At 45.7% G+C, this 20,880-nt stretch overlaps 1 protein-coding gene across 1 annotated transcript in view; it reads left to right on the top strand.

Annotated features, from left to right (window-relative positions):
• Positions 1-20,880, top strand: part of PDIA5 (protein disulfide isomerase family A member 5) — a 796,394-nt gene that overhangs the window by 696,867 nt on the left and 78,647 nt on the right. Inside the window, exon 15 of the mRNA XM_085647317.1 lies at positions 20,406-20,476. Within this exon, the coding sequence (XP_085503443.1) occupies positions 20,406-20,476 (71 nt within the window). The remainder of the gene's footprint in view (positions 1-20,405; positions 20,477-20,880) is intronic.

Raw genomic sequence — 20,880 nt, 5'->3', positions numbered from 1 at the left:
ACATAAATATGACTTGAGGTAGGCCATTCTCAGAGCGAAGCGGCATGCAGAAGATGGAAATGAGTCATTCAAACAAAAAAAGCCAATTGGACATTTTAAGTCAAAGTCCGTATTAAACAAGATTTTTAGGATTAATGTGGAGGCTTTTTAATTTTGCATGAAAAACTGTAGAAATAAAACATTATTTGCATGTGTTGTAATATCACTGTGAGCTATGAAAACACAAGTACGCGCGCACACATCACCATCATCAATGGGATAAAGATTATTAAAATAAAAATGCTTTCATTTTCCCAATTGAAGGACACCAGGAACCAAGAGTGTTGTGTTTAAAAGTTTTTGCTAGAGATGCTCTTCCCCATTCCCTCTGATCCGCACGGGATGAAGGAGAACAGAGTCTGTTTTAGTGTTTGTCTGAGTAATGCCTCTCCAGGCTGATAGCTTTGGGGCTGTCCCCAATCTGGAGCACCCAGTGACCCATAGACACAGTGAAGTGTAAAATCTTGCATCTGGCTATTCAGCCTTCCTGTAGCTGTAATCGGACAAACAAAAGGAAAAACCCTGTCTAGAAACCTCCTCATCTGATTAATAGGAACTGCAGTCATACCGCTCACACTTAGCCATCTTCCAAACCTACAGTGCTCAGGATCTCAAGTAATCAGCAGCCCCTTCCTAACAACCTCCTCATTGACTTACTAAGGGGAACCCTGTCTCCATTCTTTCTCGTTGATGTGTGTGGTCTTCACTCTAAAGCCATAGGAATGTTGGCAATACACTTTTACCATCTGGAAACGTCTACATTTCAATGTGTAATTTGCGCCCTGCACTGGCATGAGTGTGAACGGGGGTTCAGCAATGAAGGGGCTTCATTGCTGGTCTCCTGGGCAGTTCCACCAATTTAGATGGAGGAACAAACACCAAAGCTCTAATGTTGCTCTTTCAACCCAAGAGGACCAGAAATTTACTGTAGTATTTCTGTAATGCAAGAGCCCTTGCAAACCGGTCACAATGCAAGGCAGTGACCAGATTGAAAAATACGCAAAACAGCAAGAGTATCTTTGGAAAGGCAGGAACACACCTATGCACTCAATCATACCAATCCCCTGACTGGTTACTTTCAGTAGGCCTTAAAAATAAGTTATATATACAAATAAACGTTTTAGTGAATTCTGGTCGGTGAGCCAATGAGGAACACGAGAGAAAGCATCAGGAAAAAAACACAGTTACTGATGGAGCCTAGGGACTCAGAACATTTAAAGCCCATCAAAAGCAGAGCCTCTCTCCAGTGCAGAGACTCAAGCTGGGGATCCGATAGCACCCTTCAGTAAACCACTGAACCTGTCCATCTCAGGGGTGATCTGGGCAGCCGCAGCATTATGGGGCTGCAATTCGTGGTACCTGATGCTTCCCTTCAGAAGTGTGAACCAGGCACACCACAGGCATGTCTTGTTCCCTAAAGCAGAGGTAGAGGGAAGCATCTAGCAGAGCTCTGGGTCGAGGAGCAGACACAGCCCCTAACCCCAGGTGGGGACACCCACTCTTCTATCAGATAAAGGCAAGAATGATGCTGATGCCCCATCACACTAGGCAGCCGGAGGGGTGTCCACACCCCAGTCTGTCCTGTCTCCAACTTGTGCCTTGACTGTCGCTGCACCTACCCTTCTGTCTCGCTTTTCCCTCCCTATTGCCCTCTCCCAAAAGCCTGTGCCAAAGGCACTCCAGCAACCCTCTTCCTTCAGAAGTAGTCACACCCCTTCCCCCGGGATCCCTAAACTTATCTCGCCGCCTCCTTCCCAAACAGGGATAATACTAGGGTGACAGGACGTACCACGTATACATGTATGTATGTATGTATGTACTTTTAAACGGCTAACTTAAACGGAAGCTTTAACTTCAGTAGGCACTTAAGCTGAATTTTTTACCTATATAATATATCCACAGAAAATCCTGTCATTGCACATATAAATGCAAACCCCACATGCAACTGCAAAACGAATACCACAGTCAGAATAACTAATATACTATGGGGCATGTGCCAAATTTTTTGACATTTCATAGAATTCTTCAGCTGGATGTTGATGTTCGTCTCGAGTACCGACATTGCACTAATTTAGCACTTTTTTTGTACTATATTATTTTCAGTTATATGGTCTTTCCAAGACTATACTTGCTGCTCCATAGGGCTTTTAGTAGCAGGTTTTACTGAGCACTGGTACAGCTAACTCAAACCTCTTCTTACTATTACCAAATAAAATGTGCTTACTCTCTTTACCATCCTCGTAAGGATGGAAGGCTGAGTACCTTGCAAAGGTTCGAACTTGTGACCTTCAGGTCACCGCAGATGACAGTGGCGAGCTGTAATAGTTGAGTATTCAAACTGGCCTAACAGCAGCAAGAATGATCACATGGCACATGTTGGAGCCCTTCTGCCCAGGCCATGGGACATCGCTGGAACTTCACATGGTATGAGCATGCAGGGAGTACATTTTGTTTTAAAATAGTCAATATGAGTGGGTAGTGAAGTGACTACGGAAGCAGTTGGGCAGAGTCTCACAGCGTTTGGAGCATGGAGCGAGTCACGGGCAGTTCGCAGCGTGGAGCAGATTGGCCTGGCAAGCAGGTGGCTATTTTTTGGGAACCCGGCACAGGTCGTTGGTTGGTTCTGGTACTCCCGGGTAGTTCGCCCCCCCTCGTAGTCTTGCTCACCATTCTCCTGTGTTCCCTACCTTATCTCTGCCTCCAGCTCTGTATTCTCCCCCCTCCCCTCGAGTGTTTGGAGAGGAGAGGGAGCAGGTGATAAGCTTCCTCAGGGGTAGGAGAGTCCCATAGGAGCCTTGCGGGATTACTGGATTGGGGGCCATTTTGAGTCTAGTGATAGCAAGAGGCCAGGCATTAGGCTGAGGTCCTCTTAATGGTCGTGCAGAAGTGGCTGGAATAAGCAAGTGCGGCTTGCGCCACATCGAGGGACCAGCGTGCCCATATGGTTGTATTTGCTACTATGCTTAGGCTCTCACAATTAACTTCCTGAAAATAAATGACACCTATATTTGAAGCCATTTTACATGAGATACAATCGTCCATAGCCAGGAAACTCAGTACAGTTTAGGCACGGTTCTCTCCCTCTGCGTGCATTTTCTAAGAAATGGATAGGCAGTTCTGCTCTGGGGTGCCCAGCATGCAGTAGAGAAGAGGAGACCAAACTCCACGTATCTTTCTTTTCTCCCAGATACAAAAAAAATAGACAAAGCTGGTTGATACAACTGTGCAGTAGCCTAGTTACAGGGCACTGTGAAGAAGCCTTTAGGCTTCTGAAATATAATACGCAAATGCCAATTGTTTATGCTGTATCTTTTTTTTTTTAACCTCTGTGGTGGGCGTGTAAGGCTTTTTTAGGAACTAGTAATGGATCTAATATTGATTGATGTTTTATATGACTATTGCATCCAATTCATCTAGTTTTATTGTGTTTTAGCTACTATGCTCCCCACAACCACAACATTATCCTCTGTCATATTAAAGAGTACTTGCACAGGCGCTACCAGATTATTCTGGCTTCAGCCCGTCCTGGACTACCACTGACCGCCATCTTGCTCCTAAGCCCCCCAGCTTGCCCACACAAAATAGCAGGCTTCCAGCAGTAGGGATTGGCTAGGTAGGGGCAGGAACAGTAGCTTTCATGCCCTACAAACTGCATCAGAGCACGAGATCAGGGCAGGAATCGGTGTGCAGATGCGACTGTGAGGGGGAACAACACTTTGGTGACAAACACAAAACATCAGCAAAAAGTCCCGCTCCTGACATTCCTATAGCTGGTGAAGAGAAGTCTGGAGTTGCAGGATAGAGGGCAGAAGGACAACTGTTGGGTTCTTGTGCCTCTAAGGGAAAGCAGCACTGTATAAGGCCTTCTCTGGTCCTAAGGCGATTCCTGGTAAGAAGGCAGCCCCCTCTGTGTTGTACAGTCTTCGCGTGGTTAATTCCCCGCCAGGACCTCGAGTCTGGCAACCTGGTGGATTGGCCACGAGATCCCTCAAACTGATTGCGACAACCTGCAAGGAGTCTAATCAGGAAAGCCAGCATTACATCAATGTGGTCAGGCAAAACAAGGTGAGACCCAGGCCAGGGGAAGAAAATGGCTCCCAATAGAACCTAGATAAGAATGCCAGACCACAATACAGCACAACGTCTAGGGGATTCAGAAGTAATAATCTTGGACTCCCTGTCCCCAAAACAGTCTCCATAAAAGGGAAAAACCAGAACTGCTCCAAAAAAGGAAGGGTACAAAATATCAGACTTTCCAATGCAAAAAAAATCCAGTGAAAGAGTGCATAGTGGCAGTTAGTATGCCTAAAGCGCCATTCATCCAAGCAAAGCTAGCGGATGGAGAAACTGTTTCCATGGACAAAGAATACACACAAGATGTGATTGAGGTGGTCACAAATCCAGCAAGTCTAGTTCTGGTAAAACCTTATACCACATAGGTGAACATGCATAAAATTAGTTAACCGGTGTCATTTTCATCCCTGAACCTTTCCGTTCTTCATCATGCTAGGGTGCTTCTACAAAATTACAAGAACCTAAAATCTCAGCTCTATAGTGAACCCGGATGGTCACTGTTCTTAAAATGGAAGTTTATGATCTTTGGCTTTAGTCACCTATAAGCCCTACTGCAAAGACTCCTTTGGCTAAGGACCAGCAAATCAATCATTTATCATTTATGCAGACCTGGTAAAGAGGACGTGGTTCATTTGGTCTGCATATGCCCTGCTTTCATGAGGAACAAACGAGAACTTTTGAGGGTGGCTTTTATCAAATGTGGGAATTTACCCATGCCGTCAAGCAATCCTTGCATGTTTTAACCCAACCGATCCTATTTTAAATTGTCGTTTTACAAAATATTTATTGAGTTGCTCAAAACATTAGCAATTTATCTAAATACTTTTTTTTTTTTTAATTTATTTATTGGCATTTTAAAAAGATTCAAAACATACAACTCAACAAGCCAGCATATTATCAATACATGTCAGGATTTGAAATCATCACAGTTATTACATTTCAAGACAGTTTTCTACATGCGTCCCACTCGCCAACACCTAAAAGGAGCATAGCTATTCACAACCATAGTCTAATGTCGAGTAGTGATAAGCATATCAAAAAGTTATATTCCGGGTCCAAAACTCATTAGATGTGGCTCGTGCCGATCTCCAGGAATTTGATAAAAACAAGAAAATAAGAAAGAAAGAGGGAAAAAAAAGAAACCTTTGCCAAGTCACAGCGAATCGCCAACATGAGTTTCCCCCGTCTGTGCTTCCTCAGTAGTGCCCTGCTTCTCTCGAGCCCAAAGAATAAACGGTTTCCATATATCACGTGGTCGTGAGGTAGGAGGCATGAGTTCCCAGAAAGTATTGAATTGGGTATGACCATATGTAACGTCTCTGATCCACCCCCCCACAGAAGGCACCCTTCTCCGTCCCCAATGCACTGCAACTTGGCGTTTAGCAAAGAGCAGGAGAAGTGCATGCAATCTGCGCATCTTAACTGGTGTGTCTTTTACATAGCTCAGTAGGCCCAGCGTGGGGGAAGGGGCAAGTGTCGTTCCAATGATTTGATTCAATTGTGGACCAGAATGTGGCAAGCTTTGGGCAGTCCCATGCCATATGTAGAAAGGAGGCTGGAGAGAACCCACAGCACCAGCAACTATCATCATCCTTGAGCCCCATGCGGTGCAAACCAACAGGCGTCCTATAAAACCTGTGGAGGTATTTGAAATTAATCAAACGGAGTCTATAGTTAGGGGAAAGTTCAGTAAGCTGACCACAGCAAAAGTCCCATTGATCCTCAGTTAACGGAACAGGGAGCTCATCATTTCACCACTGGAGAGCTCTAGGTCTCGCTAACGGGGCAATGTTTTGCATGTGTGTGTAAAGACGTGTAATAAGTTTGCGGGGTGATGGGGAGCGCAGCAGGTTCTCCAGTGCAGACAGGGATGGCGGGGCCCCCGGGAATCCATCGCAGAGGGCACGAAAGGCAGCGTGCAGCTTATGATATAGGAACAGTTCGGCAAATGGTGCTCCCTGACCCTCGGTTGCGACCGGGGGGAACCTGAACGTGAGCGAACGTGTGGAGGTTCATCTTCTGCACCATTGTCTTGCCAATTCCATCCTGAACGCAAGGCAACATGGGATTGTGGGCCAAGGAGATGGAAGGGGCATACAGTATCGGAATGTCCGCCCTCTTGCGCAACTCGTCCCATGCCCATCGCAGTGTCTCGGAGGTATCTATATCGCCGCGTGGACGTCGAAATGACTGATATAATGCCACCTTGAGGGGAACAGGTGCCACCGCGTCCGTTTCAACTGTGACATTGGGTTGGAAAGGTGTCGGGTGAACCCAATAATGTAGGAATTGGGCCTGAGCGCAAAGGGCATATAGTTGTATATCCGGAGCACCCAACCCCCCCTGCTTCAGCGGGAGCATCAGCAAATCCCATGATACTCTGGCTTGCCCGTTCGCCCACACCAGGGAAACCAGCTGCAATCTCAAGGACTTGAAAAAATGCTGTGTAAGGGGGATCGGGACGTTAATAAATACAGAAACTTAGGCAAAATGACCATTTTTGCCAGTGCAATTTTCCCTGCCAAGGATAACGGGAGCTTAGACCATATTCTAACCTTCTCCTCCAACCATGTGACGGCTCAACCATAATTTAAATTCCACAGCTCCTGCGTGTCGCGACTTACCCAAACGCCCAAGTATTTGACTGCCTCGGTCTCCCACTTCAAAGGGAACTCAGATGTCACTTGAAGTGTGTAATCTGTCAATGGAAACATCACAGACTTAGCCCAGCTAATGAAGACACCGGCCAGGCCCCCGAAACATATATATTCCCTTAAAATGGGGTCTAGGTTCACCGCAGGATCGATGATGTATAAAGTCGCATCATCCGCATAGAGCGAAATAAGAATGCTTCTGGTGCTTAATCCTATTCCCAGAGCCGTGTGGTGTTGTCTGATACGTGCTGCCAGGGGCTCCATCGCAATCGCAAAAAGCAAAGGAGAGAGGGGGCACCCCTGCCTGGTACCTCGCGTGATGGGGAAGGGTTCCGATATCAGGCCGTTCACCCTAATCCGAGCAGTGGGCATAGTGTATAGCAGCCGGATACGGTTTATGAAGAGTGGGCTAAATCCCATGCGACCTAGTATAGCAAATAAATATGGCCACTCGAGCGTATCGAACGCCTTAGTGGCATCAAGGAATACTACCGCGGCTTGCACATCAGGGTGTAGGTAGTGCAGCACTGAGAATACAGTCCGTAAAGGTTTTAATAGGGTTATAATTATCGCTTCCCGCATGGATGGGGGCAGTATACCATCAGTTTGAGCCTCCTCATATAATGCCAAGAGGCGAGGCGCCAGCTCCTCCACGTACGTTTTGTAGAAGGAAGTGGTCAGGCCGTCAGGCCCTGGAGCCTTATCAAGGGGTAATCTTTTTATAACTTGGGAGAAGTCCTCCACAGTGATTGGAAAGTCCATAAATTCTCTATAGTTTTGATTGAACCAGACGAGTTCCAACGAGTCAGGAAAAGATTGCATTTTCTCGGGGCATGCCTCTTGGGTTGCAGTATAAAGCTGAGAATAGAACGTGGTAAAAGCATGTAGAATACCCATCTGACCCCTGACAGCCGTTCCCTGTGCGGTAACTAGTTCGGGGACATACGCTGTAGAGCGAGGGGGTTGGATCATACCAGACAATGTACGGCCTGGTCTGTCGCCCTCACCATACCGTCGTGCCTCTGCATACTTCCCTAGGAACTTAACTTCACGTTGTGCCTCCTCGGCGTAGTCTAACAGTTTGGACTTCAGGAGGGCCATAGTGGCAGGCTCGTTCGTGGAGTAGAATTGCTCTTCAAGCCCTTTTATTTGAGCCTCAAGTGAGGCAAGCGTGCCTCTAATGGCCTTCAATACTCCCGCCTGGCGGGCTATACACTGACCTCTAATGACCACCTTAAACGCCTCCCATAGAGAGGCTTCAGTATCCACCGAACCTACATTGAGAGTTAAATAATCGGTACTATCCGTCCGGATTTCCTCCTTAAAAGCCTCATCTAACAGGGTGTGTGGGGGGAGTCGCCAGGAGAATGTGTGGGGAAGAGACTCTGGGAGCATCAATTTCAACAGACACAGTGCGTGGTCCGATAGGAAACGCGATAGGTGCAACAAATCAACAGTCCAAGTGGCTACATCCCATGAAACTAGCCAGAAGTCCAGGCCGGACCAAGCGCTGTGGTGTTCGGAGATACATGTACCTTCCTTAACTAAGGGGTGTCTCTGACGCCATATATCGACTAGGTCCCCATCAGACATGGCATTCAAGGCAGTGCCAACAGCTGGATGTAGGGCCCGAGCCGCCCCCCCGCCTGTCCATGTCGTCATCTAAAATGGCATTGAAATCACGTCCCCCCAGAGAATAGTGCTGCAACCAGTTGCTCTAACCCTGGTCCAAACATCCTGAAAAAAACTGGGGGAGTCGACGTTGGGGCCATATATCGCTACTATGAGTAGGGAAATCCCGCCCAGTGTGCCCTGTATGAGAATGTACCTGCCCTCTGGATGTCTGTGAATGTCACTTTCCTGCAAGTTCACGCATCGCTTGATTAGCACAGCTACTCCTCTGGAGTAATTAGAATATATGGAGGAGTAAGCGTGACCCCACCTGCTGTGCCTAAACTTTGAGGATGGCGTAACATTAAGATGGGTCTCTTGCAACAGGCGCACGTCTATATTGTGTCTAGTTAGGTAAGCATGCACAAGTCTGGACTTCCTATTATCGTTCATCCCTCTAATGTTCCATGTAAGAAAATTCAGTGTGTTGGCGTGATGTTATACAGTGTATACTGAAGGGGAAGGTGGGAGCAGTGGCATCGCAATATCTTCCAATTACAAACCGTGCAATCAACAATCAACAATATACAAGCATACTGCCTATGAACAAAAAAACAATCCCCGCCCTCCACCCACCACCCACTCCAACCCCCCAATCAGGTTGTAGAATACCCCCGCCCCCCAAATAACCAAAAAAACAGTGAGTACATAGCCGTACAGGGAATTCTCCCATGGGGGCGCAGCGGGACCGGCAAACTGCCCTGTTTGTACAGGGTGGCTGGGAATACTGCGGAGCGTGCTGCGGGAGTATGCCAACATAGTAGAGTCCATAGCACTGTGTAACCCAAGTCCAACAGCTGCACAACACTCAAATGTACCCAGGCTCGCCCTATAGCGCAGCTTAAACATTCAAGTTATATAACAGTACAATACCCATGTCAGTCATTATCGCTGAGGTGGTCGGCTGATGACATCTCCGATCCCCGGGTCTCTCTATTTCTCTTCCCCCGACATGCTTGGCAAACTTCAAGGCAGACTTCGCATCCGTGAAGAAGTGGGCTGTGCCATCATGCGAGACCTTGAGCTTGGCAGGATACAGTAGGGAGTAGGGAATCTGTGCTTGCAACAGGATACATGTTGCAGGCAGGAATTCACGCCACGCTGCCTGCACAGCCGGAGTGAAGTCTGGATAGAACGGTATATTATTTCCCTTGTGTGAAATTCTGCCTTTCTCCCGAGCCAGTCGCAGAATAAGGTCCCTGTCTTGGTAGATCAGGAGTTTCGCCAAGATGGTGCTCCAACCGGAGGTCTAGGTCCCAATGACCTATGCGCCCTCCCCACCACGGAGACGGAAGACAAGTGGGGGTCAAAGAGGTCGTGAAGCAGGTCCGTTATGAAAGACTCCATCTTAGGTATAGCGGTCGTTTCCGGAATCCCAGTAATTCGTAGGTTGTTCCTGCGTGACCTCGCCTCCAAATCCTCGTCCTTGGCTCGGATAATTCCCAAAAGTTTGTCCATATGCAGTAGCTGTTCCTTCGTTTCCACTTGGAACTCGTGAAAATCTGTGTTGCGGTTCTCCAGGACGTCGAGGCGGGTCTCATGCGCCGCCACTTGTGTCTTGACCGAGTCTAGCTGTGTGGTAAGTGTGTCCAACTTGGTGTCAATATTACGCAGGCTTGTACGCATCTCCATCATGAGAGTCCGTAGGTCCTCACCATGGTCTTCCGCCTGTGTTTCATGCTGACCCTCCGCGTTCGCATCCGGGTCTGATTCGGTATGTTGCGTGGCTCTTTTATTCTCAAAGGTAAGTTTCGGCTGCTTAGCATCTTGCTTGCCCATATTTGTGAATGCAATGTGGATTCGTGAAAGTCAGGAGTTGCCTGGTAGGAACAAGCCCAGTACGCCGCGTAACGGCTCTCAATTTCAGTGCTTTGTGCCCTTGTGGCTTCTTCCCCAGGCACTAGATCCACTGACCGCGACTGGATAAGGCCCTCCACTCCACCAAGTAATCCACGCCTCCGTGCCAGCTCAGTGTGCTAGCACACACAAGTGGCCAGGCAGCCTCCTGTCGCAGTTGGCGTGGCCCCAGTGTCACCTCTCGGGGCTCCGCCGCCGAAGACCATTGCGTAAGATGACCTCCCCTATCACAGCCCCCGTGTCTCGCATCACCAGGCAGGGCGCGTGCGGCGGCGCAGGTGGCGGGGCCCCCTAGCCCTCCGGTCGATGCCTGTACCACAATCAGGGGGCCCGCTGGATACAGGGAGTCCTCAACGTAGCCTCAAGCCTGAGGCCTCTGCCACGCCGGCAACCACGGTCTCAATTTTCAAGGGCTGTTCGCCCACACCACATCCGGAGCCGCTCCGGCGACCGGTCCTCCTTGGCTAAGTCGCGTATCTCTGCACCGGAGCGTGGTACGCTCCCGGGAGAAGCAGTACATAGGTCCGCAGATGTTCCGCTGTTGTGGAATCAGTTTTGGCACAACAGCGACCTCCCGTGTGTGAGGATAATTATAGGATCAATCCCCGCCCGGCGGAACTCACTCACAGAGCGGCCATTCCGCTGCGCGGCAAACCATGCCCCCCTATCTAAATACTTTTGATTAATGTTTTCTACTTGTTTATTTTTCTCATTTGTATTTAATGATTTTAACTAATCATGCATAGTAAAATAAACTGAAACTATGTAAAATAATATGCATATACAATGACTTTACATTAGGTATCTTCAACCATTCGGCTGTCCAATTGTCATCCATATTTTGCATATGCCCAGTAGGGCACAGGGCAGTGGGTCTACCCACTCAAGCCAATGGCTCTATTCATTGTGAATTGAGGGCATTTTGCTTGAGCACATCTCCACATCTGCCTAAAACCTCCCCCTGCAGGGCCAGGGCATTTAGGCCAATCTCTGCTTTTATTTCATGTTTTTAAATTGTATTTTTGCGATGTGTAATTTTTAACTTACCTTCACTCCACGCATATGCTCCAACTGCACATGGCAGCATTTTTTTTGCTTTTTGATGCATGCACACTCTGAATACCTCTTGCATATGCTTGCAGAAAACATTTCAGGCTTGCCAACTCCTGGCCTGTAGGCTTTGCCAGAGTTTTGTTAGGTCATGTCAGGAGCCTCGCTGCTGCAAGCTGGACCTACTGAAGAGAGAAGTAGTTTTGCGGCTGCTGCAAGAGAAGTGCTGTTCCCAAAATCAATTTTTGATTGTACCAAAAGATGGACTTAAGGGACATGAAGAAGAGTCGCTGTATGGGAGAATGCAGCCCAGGACCCTTAAATGTTAGAACCGGGATCTGGAGGGACGCGTATGTCTAGGTGGGTTCCACTTTATACAGTCCCAGAAGGGGACGATGCAGTTGGTCTACTAAACCTCAGTTTTTACAGGGGATGAGTTTTAAAATGCTGGCAGGCGTCCAAGATGTCACTACTGTGAGGTAGGTAGACTGATTTAGGGATCCAGGCCACTTTTTCCCCAGTTAGCAACACTGATCATGAGGCGTGTGTCAGCTAGGGATGGATGAAATCTTGCTCCCAGGGGACACAGAATACCGAAGACCGCATGTAAATATCAAGCTCTGAGGAAAGAGCTGCTCCTCGAGGGCAGGGTTTTTCCTCACAACCATGATTTGTCCATGAACATAAGAATTAGAATTCAGGTAAAGTAGGCCAGTGAGCGACCATATGGTGAGTGGATTAGTGCCCCCGCCCCCTCCAGTATAGTGAGAGGCACACTTTGGCCGCACCCCTTGTTCAACAGAGTTTAGTGCACTGACTCTGAAGCAAATCAAAGATCTAGACCAACTTCAGTGCTCGCGCTGATGGCACTGGCAATCAATAGACAGGGAAAAGCAGAAACTTACAGGGTTGCACCACTGTCCATACATTGCAAGAACGTATTACCACACCGTTGCTCGCTTATTCATAGCACAGGCATGCAATCTTACACTTCTTCAAACCCAGCAAGAAAACTGGATTAGTTATAAGTGCACGTGGTAACATTCGGATGCCATTATTTTCTTTATTTTGACTTTCTAAAAGATGTCGGACTAACAATGCTGAGGTACACAAAAAATTCTTATGTGGAATGTTTGAATTAAATACAGCATCTGGTAATTACTCTGGGCTGCATCCCAGTTCAACGTTCTTTTCCGACCATGCCACTTCAGACAGGGATCAGCCATATGCAAATCCATCTTCATCCTACTCCAGTAGAAACAGTCGAGCCCAAAGTGCCCGGCAGAGGCCCATGAACCCCCAAACCCAGTCTTGGGTTGATTGTATTCCAGTTCAGAGAGGACCTTTCTTGGCAGTTCAGGCTGGACTGGCCCTTTTGGGGCTGAACCAAGGCGGATTTGCAAATTGCTGGCTCTCATCTGATGTGGCATGGTGGTTAAATTAATTTGATGGCTTGGATAGCAGTGGCTGAGATTAATTTATGAATTCCATCCACTTCGTTTTGTATCCTTCATTGTGACACCTTGAAGTGTCCAGACATGGGCTCCATGCTCACCGTGCAACTGGAACTAAGTTGCACCAAACTGAAGCGGCCCAAGTAGGCCCAAACTGGTCTTGAGTTGCTTGTGTTCCTGTCAGAGAGGACTTGGTTTGGTAGGTCGGCTGGTTATTTCTATTGGGGGAGAACCAGGACTGATTTGCATATGACTGGGTCTAATCTGAAGTGGCATGGTGGTCAGCTAAAAAACGATTGCCTGGGACAGGGCCGGTGCTAGCCATGGGCAGCTGCCCAGGGCCCCAAAGGTGCCGGTACCAGTGCTACAGCTGCCACCTTGCAAGTGCACCACCTTAGGAAGCCCCTCTCCACTGGCCTCACTGCTATGGTGTAGCAAGGAGAACCCGAGGGGAGGGGGCCCCCATTTCCAGTTGCAAGAAGACACATTGGTCATGTTTGTCATGCAATTAGGCCTCTTCCCACCACTCACTCAGAGGCACAGTGGGATGGCTATTGCCCTGATATTTAGCTCTCTGGCAGTCTTAACCATCTCTGGAGAGAAGCAACCCTCACACCTTCAGCCCTCGATGAGCTGTTAAGAGGTGCTTATAGGAGGCTGAGAGGGAGGGGCTGCTGCTTCAGGATCAGGGGCATCTATTCAGATGCAAACAGCACTGGATGTGTCACCTCTATGCAATTTTAGGGGCCTCGCTCATTCCCTCTCTGCCCAGGGCCCCAAAAATCCTAGAACCGGCCCTGTCCTGGGATATGGCACAAGTAATTACCATTGACTGAGTAGGTATTTGTGTATTCTTCGTCAGATTAACTTTTTTTTTTTTGTGCTTCTTTTTTTTTTTTTATTTAATTTTTTTATTGAAAATACAGGAGTCAGTTGGTTCCAAATAATCAATGTACAGCGAAATTATACAAGTAAGCTATAAAATTAAAATCATTAATAGCCAAATAACGTATGTGATAAATGCATAATATACAATTAGGATGAGTGCCAACACTTCCTAAACAAAGAGAACTTTTACAGAATTATAAACACTAATCGGGGTTTGTATTCAGAGATCCGAAGACAAGTATTGCCTAACTAAACCCCAAATTTGCCGCCCCAACTTCTTTTTACGCTGGCCTTTAATAGCATACAAACTATACTCCAAATTATAAACATAATAAAACTGTGCACGCCATGCCTCAAATGTGGGCGGTTCTTTCTGGAGCCAATACAAAGCTATACTTAGCCTGAAAACAGCAGTAGCGAGAAATATTAGGAAAACCTGCTTCTTTGGTATCCCTTCTGCCACAGTGCCCATTTCCACCCCCAATAGAATCTGAGCAACTGTTAATTGTATAGGAACACCAACAATTTTTGTTAAGAACTGTTGCACCTGCTGCAAAAGTCTAACCAATGAAGAACAAGAGAAAAAAATATGTATATCGTCTGCAGAGGGATGCCCACATCGGAAGCATTCCCCTGAATAATCCCCACTCCACTTTGAGACCTTGTCTGGAGTATAGTATAGATTGAAAAGTGACTTAAAATGTTGAGCCGACAGTTTGGCAGATAGGAATAATTGAATTGCCAATTTAATAGAAACCACTAAATTTATATCGGGTCTTCCCAATCTGATCCCCCATTTTCGATTTTGCTCTTCTAGATCATCAGACTTAGTGCTAAGCATTAGACTATATAAAGTGCCTATTCTTACAGTTTTCCGATTTGCTTCCAGCAAGGGATTAGGTGAGATATTGCCATGAACCTGCATTAAATACTGTCTGATTTGTAGATACTTGTAGAAGTCTTCCCTAGGTAACTGATAGTGCTCACGTAGTTGATCAAATGATTTAAAACCCTCTGTAGAGTATAGGTCTCCCACCAGCCGTATGCCTTTTATTCTCCATTTATAGACCACCCGATCCCAAAACACCATTGGAAAAAAAGTTGTAGCGGCTAATGGTGTATACCAAGAGATTTTCCCAAACTGATACATTTTCCTAATGACTTTCCACACTTTATAAGCTGCCCCTAAAACCTTGAATCTAGTACGCTTGTAATAGCTCCAGTCCAAATTTAAAAACAGACAATTCTTTGCTTTAACACCCAATAGCATCTCATAAATAGAAAGGAACTCTGCCATATCTAAAGGACCCACGCCTGTAAGTAGTATATTCATTCTTTGTATCATGCATACATAATAGTACAGGGTAAAATCCGGTACCGACCAGCCCCCCACTGACCGAGGTAAGACCATATATCTCATAGCCCGGCGAGCCTTCCCCCTGGACCATAAGAAGCGCATACAAATGGATTGTAATTGCATCAAACTTACCTGAGGAATTTCTAAAGGCAGACATCTAAAGAAATACAGAATTTTAGGCAAAATCATCAATTTGAGTAGATTACATCTCCCTACAAGAGAAAGGTGTAAACATTCGGCTCGATCTAATTGTTTCTGTACACCAGTCATAATACCATCCCAGTTTGTCTTAACGAGATCAGCTGCTAAAGCTCTGATCTTCACACCCAAATAAGTAACCTCTTCATAAACCCTTGGGTCAGAATAGGTCGGTAAGTTGGTACACAAAATCTGAGTCTTGGATGCATTGAACTTGTAGCCGGAAACTGCACCAAATTCAGAAGCTAAATATTCTATTTCCTGTATTGCGGCCGTCGGTCTTGGCGAAACAATAGCCACATCGTCCGCATACGCAAAAACCTTGAACTGATAGTTCTGGATGTTTATTGGCTGTATCTTAGTACTTGACTCAAGCATCTTTAAAAACTGATCGATGTATAATGAAAAGAGTAAAGGGGAGCATGGGCACCTCTGTCTAGTACTGCGTTGAATCTGTACTACCTCCGACTCGAGTCCCATGGTGCAGATACGGGCCACAGGTTGACGATATAAAGTCTGCAACGAAGCTATAAACTCTTGGCCAAAGCCCCGTAACTTCAATACTTCCCATAAAAAGCGCCATGAGACTCGGTCGAAGGCCTTCTCAGCATCTAATAAGATCAAAGATAAGGCCTCCCCTGATATATTAGCATAGTCAAAAAGCGGAATTACCCGATTGACATGATTAGTCGTGCCGCGATGCGGGATAAATCCATGTTGAATATTGGAAACTAATGGGGTAATGACTGATGACAGCCTAGCGGCCAATATCTTCGAATAGATTTTCCCATCTGCATTTAGAAGTGATATGGGATGATAAGAGCCAGGCAGATTTTTAGGCTTATCCTTTTTATGAAACACAACAATCCCGGCTTCGTCCCAAGACTTAGGAGCACCCTGCTTCTGGGCCGCTATGATTGTTGCTAACAAATCGAATTTCAATACACTGAAGAAGCTTTTATACCCTTCCAGTGGTAATTTATCTGGACCTGCCGCCTTGCCTTTAGCCAACCCATTCACTGCCATTTCCAATTCCTCAAGTGTAATAGGAGCATCTAATCTTGCTGCCTCCTCCTGAGAAAGCTCTAATATGCAATATTGCCGGAGGAAATTACAGACTTTGTCATCATCGTAAGCCTCATCTTGGTAAAGGCTGCTATAAAATTGTCTAAACACTTCTAAGATACCGCTTGCACTCTCGACCAAGCCTCCATTCTGATCTAAAATATTGTCAATTCTTTGAGCTGCCGCTCTTGCTCTAAGTTTTTGGGCGAGGCACCTGCCACTTGCCTCCCCATACTCATATTGCAGCTGTCGTTTAATCAAAAACTTTTTTGCGGCTTCCTGAGACCAATGGAGATTGATTTTTGCTTTATGACGCGCTACCTCCGAAGTGTAGTCACTTATATCAATCCCAGTATGAACCCCCTGTATTAACAATTCCTCAGCCACAATCAGAGCCTAATAGAGCACTTGAAATTTTGCCGCCTGCTGCTTTTGATTGTATAACCCATAACTCAAAACTTCACCCCTAAAGGCGGCCTTGAAAGCATCCCAAACAAACCCAGGTTGAGTGCTCCCTCGATTCGTATTGAAGAAATTGGTAATCCATTCCTTCATATATTCTACAAATTGCTGATCAAATAGTAACTTACGATCAAAAGAAAACAGCCTAGGCTTCCTGACCGATAGAGAGCAATTTATGGATATAACAACTGGGCCATGATCTGATGTGATTCTTGGATACACCTGAATAAATGCTTGATTCAAAATAGATTGGGGAACAAAAAAATAGTCCAATCTGACTAACTTCTGGTGAGGAGATGAGTAGAAAGTATATCCAGGCTCTGCCCCCCGCAGGAAGGACCAAGCATCTACTAAACCATGTGCCTGCACTAATGATTGTACAGCTTTAAAGACACGCGGTTTTCTACCACTATACTGTGTAATCTCCTTAGAGTCATTTGATATCATATTTATATTTAAATCCCCACAAAAAATCAAGGGCGTAGGCCAGGTCGATAGCTCTACATTCAGGAAATCTAAAACAGAATCTTCATCAATGTTGGACCCATATACTCCACAAATCGTACATGTCATACCACCTACGACACATTCTGCAATTGCCCACCGACCCAGCACATCAGTCAAAGTCCTACCAGCAATGCATATATGTTTTTTAGCCAGGATTGCAACCCCTCTAACTGTACAAGTGTATTTAGTACAGGCTATTAAATCAAATCCCAGCTCTTCCAACAATTGCCGCTTAGCCCATACTATATGGGTCTCCTGGAGACATATTATATCGCAACATAACAGCCTCAACTACTGTGCCACCCAACGTCTTTTGTCCAAAGAATTTAGGCCCCTGACATTCAGCGTGTCAATCCTAATACCCCTATCTGCCATTGAATAAGGCATAAGCTCCTATCACATGCCATACAAACTGAATAGAACTTTGAAAAAAATCGCACATAAAGCCTGTTTCCATACTGCACTCATGTATTATTTTCAATTTTCTCCCCCAAAACCCCACTCTAAACGACCCACCCCCCACCCAACAGACCCCGCCCCCCATCCCACCCAACCCCCACCACCAAACACGGGGACTGAGGATCCTTTCCTCTGTGATGGACAGATGGTTGCAAAGAGCCCACCCCCGCTGCCCCCCCCCAGAACGCACCCTTAGCAAAACACCTAATGACTACAGAACCTATTAATCCAATACTAAATACCTTCAGCCCATACCCATAAATCACTTTGCAGTACATTACATTAAACTACAATCTTAATCTCACTTAAGTACCAGTTTGTAGCGTTACTATACCGTATTGAAACATACCCCCTAGACTTAGGCAACTTATCTTTACACTTTCCTATCCTATACTCAAATCTATAACAATCCTACCCAAAAGATCAAAGGTTATATTGCCTTTACCACACATACAAAAATAAGGAGTGGAACAACACAAAGAAAGAGAGGGGGGATTACTTCATCCAGTCCAAAAGAAAGGAGAGACTTGTCTGACTCTACGTTGACTCTTACTGGTTCGATTCTTCTTCTTTTCTTCCATCATCTTTCAAATGGCCATTTAGACAGCATACCTTAAAGAATTTATTATACTTTATCAAAAGACTTCAGAAAATCTTGTGCCATAGTCTCAGAAGTGAGATAACGTGTATGTTCATTGTGTATAACTTTTAACTTGGCAGGATTGAGAAGAAAAGCCATCGCACCCTTGGACTGAAATAATGGGATCATTTGACGTAGTCTCCATCTTAGCTGAACAGTGACTGGACTGAAATCGGGGCGGACAAAAAACTCGCCTCCTATACCCTTTCGTCTCCTGTCCGGGCGAGCCAGGTCGTATATTGCTTCACGAAGTAGGTAGTTATTAATGCAAATAAGGATAGCCCTAGGAAACTTGTTAATATCCGATCGTGAATCACCTTTTCTTTTACGTAGTACAAAAGGATATCTATGTGCTCGCACTATCTCCTTATCCCAATTCCAATCCTGAAGGTCCGGGAAAGCCTCCTTGAACATAGCCACAATAAATTTCCGTGGATCCTGCCCTTCTTTTGATTCTTCCACACCCAGTACACGGAGATTATTACGTCTAGATCGATTTTCTAAATCAGACAATTTCCAGTCCACATCTTGTTTTGATTTTACCAGCAACTCGATGTCTGATTGTTGTCTAATCAGGGAATCTTCATTTCCAGAAATCCGCTCTTCTACCACTGCAACTCTTGTATTAATTTCGGTTGATGTTTTCACCAGCCTTCTTACTGAATTCTGCAATTTACGGACCACCCCCTGCGTACGGAGATTCTCAGATTTTGTCTCAGTGCGGTGATTCATTATACTCTTGTATATAAATTCCAAGGTTACAGGGGAACGTTCAACACCTGTATCCATGCCTTCGTTTCCAACCATATTAACTGATACTAGTAATTCTTCAGATACAGATGCAGAGTCCCTACTGGCTGAAATCTCCCATCTGGGTTGAATAATCCCACCAGACAATACATTGGGGGGGCGCTCAACAGGGTCCTGTAATTTTTTCACCGTTTCATGATTGAGTAATTGTTCCATCCCATGTTCCTCCTCATTTGCCCAGTCGCCTGTGGAGCTAAGCCCCTCTATTTCATCATCCGTTTCCGTTTCCTTGTCAATTTCATCATTGTCCAGTTCCGATACTGCAGATAAGTCCGACATAGAATAAAACTTGCCATCTGATCCAGCATCAACCTCAGCTCCCTTATCTGCCAATATTGCCGTGCTCGGGACTGGACCTGTAGCTGGACCAGGACTTACATTCTGCACCAAGCACTGGGTATGTAGAGTTGTTGGGTCTATCCTCAATTCAGGCCCCTGAGCCACCGGGGCAATATTTATTGCCTTTAGTTATTAAGCGCTTATTAAAAATAGCTGGAACCAAACGTTCTTTCAAACATACCTCTGATTGAGCCTAGGTATTTGTGTATTCTTCGTCAGATTAACAATGCCAAGAAACACATGTGGCTAATGCTTTCTTCAGCTAGAAACACAGAATTATGGTCATGCATTTAGTTGCGAGTTAAGTTGTCCTTCCAACTGGGTCTGACGTCGTAGTTCACAGTAAAAAGGAAAGAGGTCCGTGTGTTTTAATGATGAGGTCTCTTTGTTTGTACTACCAGCACAGAGAGACGAGTCGCTTTAAAGCATCACAGGCGAATGCTACAAATGACATTCATATGAAAATAAAAACGGAAGCCTTGAGGTCAGGCATGTCAGCTGTTGGTCACAATGGAAACAAATGTGAAAATAATTAGGAATTGTATGTCAGGGAATTGGAAAAGTGAAAAAACGTAATGGATGTTTACCTGGGGGCAGAAAACGAAGGACATTTTTTGAATTCAGAAGCAACGATTGCCATTGAAGCGGTGCCTTAACTGGTACGGGCAGGGTGATCTCAAATGGAAATAATGTGCTTTTTGTAGACTGGCATGGAAAAAAACACTTGAGCACTCTTTGTCCGCTGTTTTGTTTGCTGTTGCTCGCTGGATGCCATTCAGTGATCTCGTTAAAATAGATGCCTCAAATGATCACAACTATAAACAAGTGGCACTCACAGTTTCTAAGTCTTGTTTAACATGCATTTTCCATTTTGTCCACAGGGTGTCCTCACTGCAAAAATGCCGTTCCAGACTTTACAGCTGCTGCTGATACCTTCAAAGAAGACCGAAAGGTACTTTGGCCTTTGGATTTTACCATTTGGCTTTGTTTAAGACTTCCAAACATTTAATATGTTCCTTGTTAAGATGAATTCTTCAGCCTGAAGTGGTTCACAGCACAAAGGGACAGTTTTTTAAGTCGAGCCTGGGCAGCGCATGCGCTGCTCTGCAAGCCATGCTGTAGAGGTGTGGCATAGATGCTCCGTCCATTACCCGCCCATCTTTTCAAATGACTCCTGTTACTGTCCCTGCAAAATCGTTGCTTTTAATTTGTGAATAGGCTTAGTAGTCCCCCCTTGGTAGCGCCTTGTCTGCATTTGTAACCCCCCATAATGACTGGACTTTTTACTTGTGTTGTTACACGGTCTGCTTTATTTAGTTGGTGAGCACTATTTTCTTTAATCATCTTCCCCTATTC

This window comes from Triturus cristatus, chromosome 3_2 (assembly GCF_964204655.1).
Source record: "Triturus cristatus chromosome 3_2, aTriCri1.1, whole genome shotgun sequence".
Taxonomy (NCBI): domain Eukaryota; kingdom Metazoa; phylum Chordata; class Amphibia; order Caudata; family Salamandridae; genus Triturus; species Triturus cristatus.
This window is presented reverse-complemented; position numbering and strand designations above follow the sequence as displayed.